At 39.3% G+C, this 17,142-nt stretch overlaps 1 protein-coding gene across 4 annotated transcripts in view; it reads left to right on the top strand.

The window, feature by feature from the left end:
• Window positions 1-8: 8 nt before the first annotated feature.
• The window catches only part of AGL (amylo-alpha-1,6-glucosidase and 4-alpha-glucanotransferase), a 34,979-nt gene continuing 17,845 nt past the window's right edge, over window positions 9-17,142 (top strand). Inside the window, exons 1-15 of one of the 4 annotated variants that reach the window (XM_072932528.1) lie at window positions 9-145; window positions 1,302-1,451; window positions 4,363-4,573; window positions 5,406-5,572; window positions 6,010-6,213; window positions 10,093-10,274; window positions 10,481-10,592; window positions 10,887-11,007; window positions 11,184-11,286; window positions 11,375-11,472; window positions 12,057-12,196; window positions 13,880-14,067; window positions 15,167-15,290; window positions 16,337-16,500; window positions 16,956-17,057. In XM_072932528.1, the coding sequence (XP_072788629.1) occupies window positions 1,370-1,451; window positions 4,363-4,573; window positions 5,406-5,572; window positions 6,010-6,213; window positions 10,093-10,274; window positions 10,481-10,592; window positions 10,887-11,007; window positions 11,184-11,286; window positions 11,375-11,472; window positions 12,057-12,196; window positions 13,880-14,067; window positions 15,167-15,290; window positions 16,337-16,500; window positions 16,956-17,057 (1,998 nt within the window). In that variant the 5' untranslated portion in view covers window positions 9-145; window positions 1,302-1,369. Of the gene's footprint in view, window positions 146-551; window positions 898-1,114; window positions 1,206-1,301; window positions 1,452-4,362; window positions 4,574-5,405; window positions 5,573-6,009; window positions 6,214-10,092; window positions 10,275-10,480; window positions 10,593-10,886; window positions 11,008-11,183; window positions 11,287-11,374; window positions 11,473-12,056; window positions 12,197-13,879; window positions 14,068-15,166; window positions 15,291-15,650; window positions 15,775-16,336; window positions 16,501-16,955; window positions 17,058-17,142 lie in introns of those variants that run through there. The other 3 variants (XM_002189127.7, XM_030279243.4, XM_072932529.1) reach the window with 3 other exon arrangements.

Raw genomic sequence — 17,142 nt, forward strand, 5'->3', positions numbered from 1 at the left:
CCCTCAGCAGAGTGCCCGGCAAACCGCACAGAGCTCCGGACCCAGCTGGCCGGGCTCCGCAGGGACACCTCTCGTGCCTCCGCGCACCAGCCGAGCGTGAAGGCGCTGGTGGAGCTGCGGCTGCAGAGGCTGCGGCAGCAGACAGGTATCAGCACGCCGCGCTGTCCGCGCTGCAGGGCCAGGCTCGCGGAGAGATCAGCCCGCTCGCTGCCGCAACAGCGCGGGGCAGGGGGGAAGTCCCTGAGGTAGCCCTGAGTTATCTCTGGGAGAACCCTGGGGAACCCCTAAGGTATCCCTGAAGTTCCTTTCCGTTCAGGGCGCGCTTCGCGGGGCCGCCAGCAGAGGGGCGGGACCGGGAGCCAAAGGGGTGGGGTTGGCTTGGCGGGGCGGGGCCGAGAGCGGAAGAACGGGGTCGGGAAGGGCGGGGCCGAGAACGGAGGGGCGGGGCCGAGAACGGAGGGGCGGGGCCGGGAATGGAGGGGCGAGGCCGGGAACGGAGGGGCGAGGCCGGGCGGGGCCTTGAGCGGAGGGGCGGGGCCTGCCGGGGAGAGGGCGAGAGCGGAGGGGCGGGGTAGCCCTGGCCCGGCCGCTCCGCAGCGCCGCCGGGGCGGGCCCTGGGCTCTCGCGGGAGCTGCGCCGGCGCCGCCCGTGTCCGAGCGCGGCTGCCGCGGAACCAATAAACTTTGTTAAAAAAAAAAAAAAAAAAAAAAAAAAATACAAGAAAAGGGCAGGAAAGGAGCGGTGCCAGTGCGGCTGCGGGCAAGTGCGTTACTGACCGCCGAACCAGGCCGGGGCGGCCGCTGCGGGCAGCTCCAGCTCCAGCCCCGGCTCCGCTCGGCCTCGGCAGCCGTCGCCCTCCGCAGGGAGCGGCGCCTCCGCCGCTCTGCGGGCCCGCTCGTGAGTATGGTGGAACGGCTGCGGTGGGCAGCGCTCCCCGCGGAGGGCGGCGGAGCGGCCGTGAGGGGCCTGGCGGGGCGCTCCGGCAGCGCCGGGGCGGGTGCGAAGAGTGACAGGTGTCAGGCTTTCCCTGCCCGGGGGCACCCCTCGGCTCTGGCTGCGGGCCGGGCCGCGCTGTGGGACGGGAGTTGCTCCGGGGTGCTGCCGGCGACGGTCCCTGGGCTCTGCCTGACAGCTCGTCCCGTACCGCCTCCCCTCCGCCCTGCCTGCGGTGCCGCGTCTCCGCGCTCCCCGGGACCGGGGAACATGTAAGCGCGGCCGGCGGCGTGAGGCGCTCCCGAGCGGCCGCGTGCTGCCGGGGGGCTCCGCTGAGCCGCGGGGTTTTGTCTGTTCCCTCACGGCAGGGCTTCCCTCTCCATCCCCGCACTGAGAGCCCCGGCGCGGCGGGAGCGCCGGACGGGCGGCTGCAGCCATGCTGGGCAGTAAGGAGACGCGGCTGCTGCACCTCGGCGAGATGGAGAAGCTGGACAAGACCCTCTTCAGGCTGGAGCAGGGTAGGTCGGGGTGCTGGGGCTAGGTGAGAAGGAAATGGCCAGGACCTCGTCATCGTCTTTGCATGGTAGTGGAAAGAGAACTCATCCTGAAGCGGACAAGTTTTGGTTTTGGGGATGTATGGGAAGTGCTGTTGGTTTCGGTTTGGTTGTGGGTTGTTTTGCTTTGTTTTGATTTGTTTCCACTGCAGAGCTCTATGGGCTGCACACACATTTTAATCTGACTCGTTAAACTCTTGAGAAATGAAGAGCAGATTGGCCAAGAGCCGTCAGTCTTCATGGGACTGAAGCGCAAAGCATTTTTCAGACAGGCCTTTTCCTTCTCCTTTTATAGCCTGTACTTCAGTGACCTGAAAAATTCCTCATAAGTCAAGGTCTCCAGTGTTTTTCTCCTTATGCAGCACCCCATGTTTTAATATTGCAATTTTGAAATCTATTGGTAATACTTGCATTTTGCAAAGTCTGCAGGTTTGAGGTAGTGCTTCAGAATGTAAGCTCTTTAGCAACTCCTAAATCTTGTTATCAGATTTGCTATATTATCAGAGCTATGTATCTTGTTGCATACATATAAGAACTCAATGTTATTTCTTCCTGAGAGTGCTTTTAAGTCTATTTGTAAAAAGAAGTCCAGAACCAAAAACCATCCACTAATTGGTCTACTGTTATGCTGGTCAGCAAATTTAGACTTTAAAACTAAAGCCCTTGTCTTTGAAAAACATCTTTAATAGTGCAGCAATTTTTAGTAAGAGTTTTTGTGGATTTTTTTAATGGCGTATTACTAATCTAGGAACATAAAGGAGCAAGATACTGATTCTTGAGAATAAAAAAATTGTCTTCAACTATATTGATTCCAAAATCTTCTGACCAGCCTAATATAAGGAAATGTCAATAGTGAAGAAGTGCAGAGTTGATCCTAACTTCAATTTTTAACTTATCCATCAAGTTGTGTAAATTTTCTTGAACATAGGGAAGCAGAAGTGCATGGCTGTCAAACATCCAAAGTGCCCCTGCTGGTAGCAGTCTCTGAGAGGGCATAGCTAATTTTGAGCATAGCATTTCTGCTGTCAGTATAACTCTTAGAGGAAATAAGATATCAGTGGCATATATCCCTGTGGTCTAATTTTAGTAATCCCTGTATCAAAATGTCAGGCCAGTACTGAAGAGAGCATACTTAACCTTCCAAAACTGGTTTTATATGTATATGTATTACATTCAAATGAGCTTCATTTTACCTGACAGACAGTCAGATCTGAAAACAGCTGCATTTCTTGGTGGGTTTTGGTGAAGTGGTGATTTTGTTAATAAGAGAAACAGAAAGCTGGATAACACTTATTTTTAAATGTATTCAGATATTGAACTCTAGTATTAGTCCCCATTATTCTACTTAATAAGCAAGTAATTTTTTTCAGCTTAAGGCATTGTAGCTTGGTGTCCAGAGTTTTTTACACTCTCATTCATTAGCTGTGTACATTCATTACATTCATTATCTGTGTACTAATAATTTTGCCCTTTTTTGCAAGTACTCAGGTTTCTTTTACTCCCAGTTTTGTAGACTGCTAGGGCTAGAAGATGATTTACTGCACTTAGCTACGTGACTGGCATGTACTGTATAAGAACTTACATCTCTTTCATTCACTTGAACAAACGCTGTACTTAGCCACTTGTGATAGTGAACATCATACCTGCAAGTGAAAACCTTTCTAAAACCTCCTCACTAAACATAATTTTTTATGTCTAACTCAGTAGAGTACATATGCTTTTATGTTCTAATTTTTTAACTTCAATTTTTCTCACTATCACAAGTATCGTAAGCTTAAACTTAAACTTCTTTCTATGTGTGTGAGACCTGAAGCACACATCCAAGTTTTCTTTTAGTTTGTTGAGCTCTCTGAAAGTTTAAAAATTTGTATATTGTAGATCACACACAAGTATGCATAATTCTTCAGTTAAAACATAAGAAATGTACCTGTTTAGTGAATCTTCAGTGGATAATGAAGGTATTTGAAGTATTTTGTGTTTGTAAATGTGTTGCTAATTTTTTTCAGATGTTTGCATGTCTGCTATATAGACTTGGTAAATCTAAGTACTTAAAGACTATGTAATCCAAAATCTACATAAAATTGTCTGTAGTCTGATGATCATGGTGTTTTGCTGTATTTTATTTTTAAAACTTTATGTAGCAAAGACAAACAAATTGGAAAGAAGATGAATGGTGCCATGTAAGTAAAGGAAAAAGGATATATGTAAAGTATGCCAAGAACTGTGTTAGGAAGGAAGGGAGAGATGATGCAGTTTTGAGTGCTTCAATATAAGGTTTGAACCTATTAAAGACTGTCCAAAGTGAGGATGGTGAAGGGCCTTGAGGGGAAACTGAGGCATGGCTGAGGTCACTTGGCCTGTTCTGCCTGGAGGAGAGGACACTGAGGGGAGACATTGCAATCTGCAATTTCATTTTGAGGGGCTGACACTGATCTCTGCTCTATGGTGACAGTGACAGGACCCAAGGGAATGGCCTGGAGCTGTGCCAGGGCAGGTTTCGGTTGGCTATTACGAAAAGGTGCTTCACCCCCAAGGTGGTTGGGCACTGGGACAGGCTCCGTAGGGAAGTGGTGGCAGCACCAAACCTGACAGAGTTCAAGGATCATTTGGACAATGCTCTCAGGCACATGCTGTGATTCCTGGAGAATTCTGTGCAGTGCCAGGAGTTGGACTTTAGTGGTCCTTGTGAGTGCCTTCCAGCTCAGGATGTTTAATGATTCTATGCTGTAGAAATTTATAATTGTGCTGAAATTCTTAGCAGATATGATGGTGTTATTAATATAGTAGCAAATTAGGAATTGTAATAAGAGACTAGAAATATCTAGTCCTCCTGATCAAGTGATTTTACCTTTTGTCTTTTTCTTTTTTTCTTGAGGTTTTGAGCTACAGTTCCGATTGGGCCCAACTCTTCAGGGCAAGCCTGTTACTGTGTATACAAATTATCCAGCTTCTGGAGAAGTATTTGATCGCCACAAGTTCAGGACACTGTCATGGCACAATCCCACAGGAAAAGAAGATGACTCTGACAAATACTGCAAGCTGGATCTCCAAGTTTCTGGGTCATACCAGTACTATTTTAGTCTTGGGTAAGTGAAATTTGTATACCTGCAGCCAAATGCAGTTTGCTCCCTTCGTCTGCATCTCATGTGAAAAACCCTGTTTTTTTCCATGCCTTTTTCAAATTACAACCAAAGAACCAATTAAATCCACCAATGAAAAACAGTAACTGGTGGTTGTCTAGTACTTTCTGATGCAGAGGTATTCTGGAGAACACACAGAACCAAGCTGATCAACTTTCTGTGAATGTTGGAGAACCGATCTATTTTTACACGTTTTCAAATTCATCAGCATTCTAAGTATCTCAATGATTATTTTGTACTCATTGGCTTTGAGGGTTGTTTTCTATCTAGCACAGAGGTTCTGGCATTCTTTACTTGGATCCTTTATTTTGTCTTTTGTTTTGGTGGGACAACTGCAGAAGAGAATGCCACCGTCTGTAATAATTGTAGTCTGGTATTTTGTGTTTCTGGATGATGGGTGGTTAAATTCTTCCAGGCTTAAGACATTTAGCTCAGGTACCTTCCTGAGGATGGGGCTCAAAATGTAGATCTACATGTAATAGGCAGTTGTGCTTTCTGTGTTTCCATATGCCAAAAGGAGGAACCAGTACTCCCGTCTCAGAAAATAGCAAAGGTATCTCACTTTTCCAGAGTTTTAAGCAGAGAGATGATGCATAAGAGATGAACATTTCAGTGTTTACTATTTACTTCATGTGTCATGCAGTCCTGTTCCCCCTGTGCCTCCAGCCACTCTACTGGGCTACAATGTTTCTGAAAACCTATGCTATTTGAATTCTCTCTCTGAAATAAACTGGTACAATGGGTGTTAATTATACCAATGAAAATTATTTTTTCCTAGAAATGAAAAAAGTGGTGGTGGTTACATAGTTGTGGATCCCATTTTGCATGTTGGAGCTGATAATCATGTGCTGCCTTTGGATTGTGTTACACTCCAGACATACCTTGCTAAGTGTCTCGGACCATTTCATGAATGGGAAGATAGGCTTAAAGTGGCAAGAGAAACAGGTAATGCTGATAGACATATTCAAGGATAGAAGTTTTTGTTTTATGGTCAAAACTCAAAGTTACACAGAAGAGCTTCAGTGTAAACAATAGATTTTTTGTTGATTATATGTTTTCTACTATATTCAATTTCATTAACAGATTAAGTCAATGAATTGATTAAAATATTGGCAGCAGTGCAAAAATTCAGGGATTTCCTAATATGGGAAACCACTTATTTTATTGTTTTCATTTCAGATAGACTTGAAAGTTTGTAAAACTGACAGGGTGATTTTTAAAGCTTGTGTTACATAGAATTTCAAGGGGAAGATTCAGATTTAATTTACATTGGTTATTCCAAACAGTAGCTCTAAGTACATAAGTGCAGTTTATTATGCTTCTTTCACTTAACTTTGACTGGTTTTTTTTTCTCATTAAATAAACTGAGTTTTATTTCATAGGTTACAACATGATTCATTTTACGCCACTACAGATGCTTGGATTATCTAGATCATGTTATTCATTGGCTGACCAGTTGGAAGTAAACCCTGAATTTTCAAGCCATAATAAAAAGTGCACTTGGAGTGATATAGGAGCGCTTGTGGAGAAACTGAAAAATGAATGGAATATGCTTTGCATCACAGACGTAGTCTACAATCATACTGGTACAATTTTTGTGTGTTAATAACCAGATTGGTCCTATAATTAGATTTCATTATTTCCCTTAACTTCTCCCTCTTGAACCCATTTTTAGTAACTGTTTTAAACAATGTAGTTGTCTTTGTCTTTGAGTCTCTCAAATCCAGGATAGCTCCTTGCAGTTATAACTGATAGGTCTCTGTAACAGGTATAAAAGAACTTAGTATTGCTACTGAAAGAGTGAGGAGAGCCCTTCTTAAAAAGAATAAGTTGTGTATCTGTAGTATAGTATGTACTACAGTATAGTACTATACTCTATGGTATGCCTATCTTCATTCTCTGTGGTGTGCAGTTCCCATATATTTAAACAGAGTCGGTATTATGAATTGTTTGAGCATAAACATAGTACTTTCTTGTTAAACAGGGTATTATGCTTGTAGCTGCTTAAAAGTAACTGCTCTAATTTGGGTCTAACATGCAGACTTAGAAAAAGAGTTGGGACAAGAAGGTAGGATTAACTAATGGGGAAAATGTTAGAGCTCAGCCTGGGGGAAGAAAGAAGAGAGCTTTGTGTTTGGGGGAAGCTTTTTTTTAAGCATAGGTATGTTAATACATCAAAGGTGTTACATTTCTTAATTGTGTGAGGGACAGTGGATTTTCTTCTTTGTGATCTGATGAAATTTAAAGTGTAGTTCTTAATAATTTGTTGATTATTTGGAGAATGAGTTTTCTTTGTAATGCAGTTGCTACTACATACTGCGATCCTAAAGATAATTACCATTCTCATAGCAGAGACTACTACAAGGGGTTATTTAGATTGATGTCTTTTGAGGCTCGAAAATACCTAAAAATAAATAATTTGTGAATTTCAAGGTTTATTTGCTTTAGTTCTTTGGTGTTGACTTTTGCCAAACATTCCTGTCCAATTAGCCTTGAACACAGTGCTTTCCCTGTCTGTTTGTTGAGTAGTTACTAATTATAGTTGTTGGCTCTGTGTCTGAAGGAATCAGGCTTTTAAACATCTCCCAGTTCTGGATAAAAAATTGCTTACGCTTTTCAACTAGGGATAAAAAATGTCTTACACTTTTCAACTAGATGTCCAGTTTCTCTTAGAGATGTTTGAGATCCTCTTGTTTTTGAACAGTGTATATTTGAATGCTACTAAGGAGAATGGTTTTAGATGGACAGAAAGATCTTAACTGTAATAGTTACACACCAGAATATATTTGAGAAGGAAAATATCATGTTATTTTGCTACATTTGTAGAAAGACGTTTTCAGGTTACATTCAGAGTTAATGTCATTTTCATTGGGATGGATGACTCAACATTTGTACTATGGTGAAAAGATGGTCAGAGGTGTCTTCTAAGAGGATAGAAATATTCAGATGATTGTGGCTCTTAGATCATCAAGAAAGGTATCCTTAATGACATTGTTGCCTTAATGACCCCTCAGCTTACAGTGGTTCTGCCTGTTGGTAGTTTCTACTTTCTAGTGGAGACCATTGTATAAAAATGGCATTGCTTCCCCTCTGCTTCTGTGGGAGCCAAGCAGCATCACCTGCAGGATTAGGCATTAAGCTGAGGTGTTTGGTGTTCACCCTGGAGTGAAGCCCACACTGTGGGCACAGCAGGGAATAGTGGGAATTAGCTCTGGATGTCTCTGTGAGGCTCTAATAAAGGGCAGCATCTGTGGCTCAACTTGAAAAGTGAAGTTATGAGCTGATGTAAAATGTCCCTGAGCCTTTGGCACCTTTGCAGGAGTATCATGGATAAACTTGCAAACCCTCTCTGGTAACTGGGAATATTCAAATAAGAAAGATGTTTACATTTACTTGTCACCAGGAGACAGAAAAAAGACAGCTTGGGTTTTTTCTTTTCTGAGCTTTCCATGGCTGTAATAAATCATATAAAGTAGTAAAAATAAAGTGAAGTAAATTATGTGGTACTTTTCTTTCACAAGAGGCTACTGTTGTACAATTGCAATATAGCACTTGAGAAAATCTTACCTTCAAGTAAGGTTTGTGTTTAATTCATGTAAAAAATTAGTCACTTAAGAAAATAATTTCAGATTTTTATAAGAAGAGTGTAGTTAATTTTAGAAAGTCTTCTGTAATTCCTCATCTTGGTGTTTCCATATTCCTATGCTTACTTTACTCTATACACACACTCTTTGCTATGTTATTTTTTTCCTTAGCTGTAGGAAACGTAGTTGCCAGCGATGTTTTCGATCATTTTTCTTCTGCAGAGTTAGATTTCTCTTGGTGTTACTTTGCAAATCACTGGAACTTGCCTTCTGATCAGGAAATATCCTTCTGTTCCGTACCAGAGTTAATGGAAGGCCTGTTGACTTTTTTTAAATCCTAACCTTTTAGGTTTAAATTATGTGTTGCATTTTTAGAATTATTTGTATTTACCTATGAAATTCCTTTTTTGCAGAAGAATTTTCTTTATCCTTTACTTATTCTGAAAAAAACTAAGAGCAGGAGGGAATAATCTGTTAGGCCTGGAACAGCCTTTATCAGCCGAACTTGATATTGCTTTACATAACTTTAAAACATGGTGGGTTTAGTAGTAGGTTGTATTTAAACCACAAGGATTTTCATTTCCACAAATGGTTCGACTTTATAATGATGTTTTGCCATATCTTGAGATACAATGTACAAGGGTGCTCAGAAGAGCTGTTCATATTATAGACTGAACTAGTAGTTCTCTTTTTCACTTTGACATTTTTTGTTTTAAGTTCTTTGAACTAAGCAGACTTGGGATTTTAAGTGTTATTTGTTCTGCTATAATTCTGGACACATTCATGTTTTCAATATAATAATTTGTTATGTATTTTCCCATGTGTGAAGTACTACTTCTGTTTCTCTCAGCTTTTTTGAAAACCTGGTATTTGTTCTTAGGCATTCTGTGAGGTTTTCTTTTTATTTTCAGTTTTATAATGTAGTATTTCAGTTTGAAATACTCATTCAGAAGAATATATTAAATTTATTTTCATTTAAACAGTGTAGCAAAAGAGTTGCAAAAATAGAAAGAAATTAACTCTGGGATTTTTTTTCATTATTACACTTCCAAAATAAAAATTCTGTGCTATGTATGTATTTACCTGTACTGCTGCATGCGTGCTGTCTATATTAGAATACAACACCTGTGTTCTAGTGAAGGCTCTTTATGTTCCCTAAGTTAATTTTTAATGTTCAGCATATCTTCTGGTGCTTGTTGATGCTTCAGGGAAAGCTTGGCAAATAGACACAGAGTGTAGTGTTCGGCCTGAATGAGTGTTCCATTTGCATGCACCAGACAGTGCTCTCATCTTGCTGCGTAAGACTGAGTGATCTTGCTTCCTACAACTCAGCTTCTTTCTATGGACACAAGTATCACAGCTAATCCTTGCTTAAATGCCCATTTAACTATATTTTGCATTAAATTTTTTGGGTGGGTGCACTCTTCCTCTCTGGCTGTGTGTGGTATCTTGACAGGATGAAGACTATTAAAAATAAACAACTTTATAATACAAAGTTTGGGATGTGTGTTTGACTTTCAGCACCTCAAGAATATCAGGATTTTGCATTCAGTATTTGATGTATTTCTTGCACCATAATTTTATTTATTTTGTGTGTTTTAGAATTGGTGATACTATTGCATATCTTTATGTAACTAACAAAAACTTTTTTTACAGTCTCTGCAGTTGTATTTTTGACCAAAAAATAAGTAATAATGCTTCTGCACAAGATATAATTTTCTATTGACATGGGTAACTTCAGTTGAAATGTGAATAAACTGTATTATGTGTTATAGTACCTCAGCTTCTTGATGTTAAGATGTTTACAAAATACAACAAACTGTTCATCTTATGTATTTATGTTTTTGTTTGGTTTTTTCCCCACTCCCTTTCTTCACTAAGCTACTAACAGTGAATGGCTCAGGATACATCCAGAATGTGGCTATAACCTTGTAAATTCTCCTCACCTGAAGCCAGCTTGGGTCCTGGACAGAGCTCTGTGGCACTTGACCGGTATGGTGGCTGATGGAAAGTGTATTGCCAAAGGGGTCCCTCCCTTGATTGAAAATGATCAGCACTTGAATGTAAGTGAATGAGATAAGTATGAGCTCATGAACTGCATAAGTAGCTGAATAAACCTTTAATATTTCTGGGGTTGTGTAAATGCACAAAAAATGGTGTACGCTTTGCAGATAGATTTAGTGAAATAAGCCCTCATTCCCCCTGTTTTTAAAAACTTAATTATATTAACAAACAACCTTAGTAACTAATGCAATTTTTATTTTTACAGTGTTTACGTAAAATAATTTATGAAGATATATATCCAAAACTGAAACTATGGGAATTTTTCCAAGTGGACGTTAACAAAGCTGTTCAGCAATTTAAAACCCTTTTAACTCAAGGTAAAGGAAGATTATGTTGCTGAAGCATGTGAATAATATATTTATAATTCAAGAGACATTGGTAAACTCAACAGTTAGACAGAAAAAAAGATAATGCTATATTTTGCTATGTGAGACATCCACTGTGCTGATTTAAGCATACAGGAATGCTTTGAGGGCTAGGAATATCTTCAAAGACCCCTTCAATACCTTCATCCCCCTGCATCTTGGTTATGCTAGAATTATAGAAGTTGTATGTCTGTTAAATGTAATTCCTGTTTTTACTTTGAGTACTCATTTCTATTTTATTCTCAGGCAAAATGGGCACTAAATCTGATCCAAATCAACATCTTGAAATAGTTCAGGACCCTGATTTTAGACGGCTTGGCTGTACTGTAGATATGAACATAGCACTGGCAACATTTATACCGCACAGGTACCGCTTTACTGATTACAAGTTAAAATCTAAGTGAAGCTAAACTTAGAAAGCCAAAAAAACACATTATTTTCAGACATCAGGGAAAACTAGGTTTTGATTCCTTTTAGTAATTTATGCTGCATGTTTTTTAAAATTTTTTTTTAATTGTTCTCTGCTTTTAATGTCCTGATAAGCAATGGACCAGCTGCAATAGAAGAATGTTGTAACTGGTTTCGCAAGAGGATTGAGGAACTGAATGCTGAACAATACAGACAAACTAGTCACCATCAAGAACAGGTGTTGAAATTACTGTTTTAATGCTGAATTGTTTAAAATTGTAAATAAATGCAGGCATTTCTATAATGCATAATTCAATTACTTCCAGGCTGTCAATTGCCTTGTGGGGACTGTGGTTTATGAACGAATCGCTTGCCATGGTCCTAAGCTGGGACCTATCAGTAGAAAACATCCCTTGGTTACCAGGTATATACATGCTTTCTTGTTTGTTTGGAAACTATTAGAATCTATCCAGGGAAAGCGAGTTCAAAGTTCAGTAAAAGTATACATTTATATGTAGAAATATATATTTTCTTTGATACGGACAAATGCCACTTAGCAAATTGACAGAATTTTTTTAAGCAACAGCAATAACTATTTGAGAAACAAATGTGATCAGAAAGCATGAGACAATATTCAGAGCGCATCAAAACCTTACATAGTGCAAATTGCTGTTGTAGGTGGAAGAGGAGTGGAGCTAGCAAAGTTTACAGCTTTCATGTTTTATGTACTTGATGCCACTCATACCTAAAGAGCTATGGCTTTACTCTTACATTACCAGCTGACACCAAGATAGTGGCAACATCTGTTCTTGCTCCTTCAAAGCTTCCTTCAAAATAGAAAACTCTCCATCATTTATGCAAGTTGCTCTCTTTTTTATCTGTATTATGTACAAGCCAGTTTATAGCAGATACTTTAATTTCAAAGACAATGAATTGCAGCTTAGGTTACCATACATGTTTGATGCTTGTCTCTTTGATTTCTCTTTTAATTGCCTGTCTGTTCCATAGGTATTTTACATATCCATTCGAAGAGCGGACTGTGGAGGAAGAAGAAACTATGATACATCAGCCAGATAAAGCTTGTTATTTCATGGCTCATAATGGCTGGGTTATGGGAGACGATCCTCTTAGAAACTTTGCAGAACCAGGTTTGTAAAAGAAATCTGAATTCTTACAAACCATTTGATACTCTAGCTGAAGCAATAAGGATTTTATTTAATCTGTGTTTTTTCCAGATGTATTCCTATGAAGCTGCAGAATAGCAGATACTAAGCTTATAGCACTTTAATTTCCCATTCAGCATACTGATGAACTGTAAGAACTGGAATTTGAGGAACAGTTTTACAAGATTTGAGAGGGAAATTACCAGCTTGCTGCCTCTGAAATGGGGATGTCCTGCCTCCCCACTTCTCTCATTGTCTTTGTTGCTTACTTTGTACTTTGTTCCAACACCAGTGCTTGTTGGCATTTCCATGAGACAATGACAGTGTGGCAGAAAAACTAATGCAATGAAAAGGTGAATAGTGTTTTACTGCATTAGTGAGCAAAAACTGGATCCTTGAAAAGTCTGCTGAGTGGCAGTCAGGCAGTCAAGAGATGACCCAGTTAATCCAAATTAAGTATGCAGATTACTTGTGAAGATAAAATAGGGCATGAAATCACCATGCAGTAATATACTGCATTCTAACTCCTTTGGGGACAATGTTGATACCCAATAAATGCAAAAAAACCTTGTGTTCAGAGTAGCCATTCACTTGGTAAACTAAATGAAACAAAGGCCAGTTTAATTGTAATTAAAAATTGTCTGAAAGTTTAAGTCTGCTTTACAAGATAATCTGGTGATACTCCAGAGTGATCTGCAGTTAGCAAACATTTAATTTCTGCAAAGTAATCTACACCTCTTTCACTAAATCTTATTTACTTTTATTCTCCTCAAGGATTGAGATAATACATATTTCAAGAGTGTTTTTGTTCAGTTTCCTTCAGATTCTTGCCCTTTCTTCTAGGCAGACTTTTGTATTTTTTTTCCTCTCAGTCACTGGCTTTAGTTAGCATTCTTAGTTTCCGTTACTGAGATTTCTCTTGTAACTCAGCTACAGGATTTTGAGTGCTTTATATTTGTGTTATGCCTTTGTTTTATGCCACTCATTATTTCAACTGAACACAATGTGAAAATGTGGTACACAAAGGCACCATAAAGGAATTGCAAAACAAATGCAGTCAGTTCTCTAAATGCTCCTTTGAAAAACATCCAAAGAAACAGTTTTTCTGTCTGGCTGTGCTGCTATTAGTGAAGAAAAGGGTTATCTGTGCTTATGTGAGTGTTTTGGGAATTTGTGGTAATTTACAGTTCCCTTTTTTTACTTACTGGCTTTGGAAATTCATCACAGTCTGCTGTTAATAGAAGATAAAATTGTAAATTGAGGCTGTGACAGATTATGATAACACAGTGAGGTTATTTTGTGAAAAACAAAACTACTAATTTTGTTTGTTTGATGCTTTTTTTGTTTTCTGAAGTACAAGTTTTTATACTACATTGAAGAATTAAGAGGAATTTAGTTCAATCTGAAGAATTGTTCCAGTATCACTACAGAAGCTAAATGTTCCCATGGAAGAGTGTGAAATTTTACATCAGTGTAGTGTTTATAGACTTTTGAGTTGATATGGTTTTTGTTATAATTTTTACTGTTCATTACAGTGTTGTTCTATTCTCCAACAGTAGAAAATGCCACATTTTCACTTTGGTGCACATTCTATGCTCTCTCTCTCTCTCCCCATATATATATATATATATATATATATACACTGAAGTCAATTTATTTCCTTTACAGGTTCAAATGTGTACTTGAGAAGAGAGCTCATTTGCTGGGGAGACAGTGTGAAACTGCGTTATGGTAATAAACCTGAAGACTGCCCATACCTCTGGGCACATATGAAAAAATACACTGAAATCACTGCCAAATATTTCCATGGTGTTCGTCTGGACAACTGTCACTCGACACCTATTCATGTAGCTGAGGTACGCAAAATGAAACATGTTTGTTATAAAGCAGATTCCTGTCTGTGAAATAGGTCCTGCAGATTTCACAGCAGCAGTGCAGGACTTATGTGGCAGAGTTTAAGCGGGAATGAATCTTCCTCATTGCATAAAATGAAGGTTTCTTGTCTGTTGATGTTCAGAAATGGCTTCAGTTACCTTAAACTGTAGAGTGGTATAGTTATTGTATCTTTTACTTCTCTACTTTAGCTGAAATACTGTGGATGTGGATGGGCCTGGCTTTCTTTTCCCTCATTGAGCTGTGGTCGTAGTGCAATGACTGTCAATATCCAGTATGTCAGTTTGAGCTGGAGCCATTGCCAAGGCTTGATTGAAAGTCTGGTTTGGTTTTTGGTTTTTTTTTTGGGGTTTTTTTGCCACATATGTTTTGCTATTGCTAAATTAAACAGGAAGTGGTTAACTTCACAGAATTTAAAAGCTGGTAATGCACTCCTGCAACAAGTTTCATCTGGCAGGTGCATTGCTAAGATTAGTGCTTCTTGTTTCCCAGGGAGCTGGCTATGTCCCAGAGTTGTACTTGCCTAGTAAATTAGCTTTAAATACGTCAGGAGTAGTGCAGCTTGTTAGTGCTTAGTCTTAATTTTGTAACAGAGCTTACCTAAACCTATGAAGAGCTCTCTAAAACAAGTTGATTTGCCCCTTCAAGTTGTAAGTAGCTCCTAAATGCAGCCTTTTCAAAACTTCTGCCATTCTTTTGTTCAGTGTTACTATTTTTGGAATGGTGACTGCAAAGGCTTAAACTGAACTGCTGCTCAGATTTCTTAGTTCAATAAGTATCTCTTTTATCCAACCTTTGCTCTTGTATTTTGAGCTAAGGTTTTGTTTTAAAACAAAGTAGTAGTTAGCTTAAAATCTATGGAAAAATTCCTAGAATTACTCAATCCATAAGTAATACCTGTAAAATATAACCATGATTTTCTGAAACTTTCATGTTATCAATATTTTTAATGTGCTGCATATATTGAATAATCGTTTATGTTCTGTTATCATTTATGTTAATTTTTGTGTATACATGGCTGACAATGGATGTCTTGCATTAAAAATGTATTGTGATCTATAGGAGATGCTAGCAACAGCCAGATCAGTCAGACCTAATCTTTATGTGATAGCTGAACTCTTCACGGGCAGTGAGTACATTGACAATATTTTTGTCAACCGCCTGGGAATTACCAGCCTGATTAGAGGTACAATAAGCAGTTGAAAATGATGTAGGATTGTCATGTATGGTTTGGAGTTTTAAATGTGAAACTAATATTGGTATGCTTTTTTATTTTTCTTACATATTCATGTTCTTTGCTTATGCAATTATCTTTTCTACATGTTCTGTTTAACTTCTCCTGTGTTGTATGCTAATTCTTGGTTTTGCTTATGTTTGTGTGTCCTCTTCTGTGTAACAACTTGTTTTGTTCCTTAATTTTGGCTTTCTATTTATCTTTGCTGCATGGCATTTTCCTATTGTGCTATCCCTGCCTAGCTTTGAAACTTGTCCTTTTTTGTATCTACCTTTCCCCTTTCTGTGGCTTTTTTGGCTGTGCTTTTTGCAGTACATGCTGGACACAGCTAGAAAATTGCGAGCCGATTTGTATGTAGTGGCTGAACTGTTCACAGGAAATGAGGAGCTGGACAATATCTTTGTGAATAGGCTGGGCATTACCTCCTTAATAAGAGGTAGGCTTGCTGCTTGTGTGGTCTTTTTCCAACGAGAGATTATAGATGACGTGCTTTTTCTAAGAAAAAGTTTTCTACCGGATTATGCACTTTAAATTTCATACTCCATATAATCAGAAGTACAGGTTCTGTGTTGTGACTTTTTTGATAATTGGCAAAAAATTAAGTACTAGCCATAAAATAAGAGAAGGCCTCCTTTGTTAGTTTACAGAAGGTTAAATATTTTACTCTTGATCTAGTGAAGAAAAAAGGAGTTGTAGCACAATTCTGCTATGTAAGTCCTGCATCTTGTCTGATTTTTGTTGCATGAGTTTTTTAAAGCCTGTGAGAATCAGTTTGATCTCTGCTTTATCTTTTTTTCCCCATTAGCTTTCTCTTCCTTAATACATTATAGTAAATTGAATATTCCAGTTTCCACACTGGAGAATATGGCTATATGTGTTTGATTTTTTTATGATTGAACAAACCAAAATAACAACTTCTAAATGCCACATTAACATCTCTGTGTGTGCTGTCCTGTGTGGTAGTTGTTATGCAAACACTTAGGTATTCTGTTCTGTAGAGGCCATGACTGCCTACAATAGCCATGAAGAGGGGCGGTTGGTCTATCGGTTTGGAGGTGAGCCTGTCGGATCTTTCGTGCAGCCACGTTTGAGGCCTTTGATGCCAGCTATTGCTCATGCACTGTTTATGGATATTACACATGATAATGAATGTCCAATTCAGGTGAGCATGTAGACAAACAAAAAAATTACCTTTAACATTTTCGGGAGTGATATTTCAAACTGTGGGAGGGCTTGATGCAATCTGGATACCCTGAACAATACTTAGAACAAATGCAATGTGTAACAATGCCTTCTGACATTCAAGATTTGTCTTTCAAGGGAGAAATAAATAAAGTTACTAAATAAGCTGGTTTGAGTCTTTAATCCAGCTGCTGTAAGCAGCTTATTTTCCTGTTCTTCTGAACTTGTTTACAGGCAGGAATGAAAGAAAGTAGTGGGCAGGGAGTGTTTATTTTGATGATTTTCTGAAGTTGCTTTTCTTAGTTAATTTGCAGAAATTTTCTCCATGGCATTAGCACTTTCTTTGTTAGATTGAGTGTATCTTCTGTATGCTGAACTGAAAGGATTGAATTTTCTTGGTTTCTCTATTCATTACCTATATATTTTTTGATGCAGCACCGATCTGCATATGATGCTCTTCCTAGTGCAATGATTGTTTCCATGGCATGCTGTGCTACAGGAAGCACCAAAGGCTATGATGAGCTAGTACCACATCAGGTACGTGTGTCCAGTTCAGCTCCTACGCTACCTTTAAAAACACCTTTTTTCTCATCCTAGAACACATATTTTAATGTTGTTTGTT

This window comes from Taeniopygia guttata, chromosome 8 (genome assembly GCF_048771995.1).
Source record: "Taeniopygia guttata chromosome 8, bTaeGut7.mat, whole genome shotgun sequence".
NCBI lineage: Eukaryota > Metazoa > Chordata > Aves > Passeriformes > Estrildidae > Taeniopygia > Taeniopygia guttata.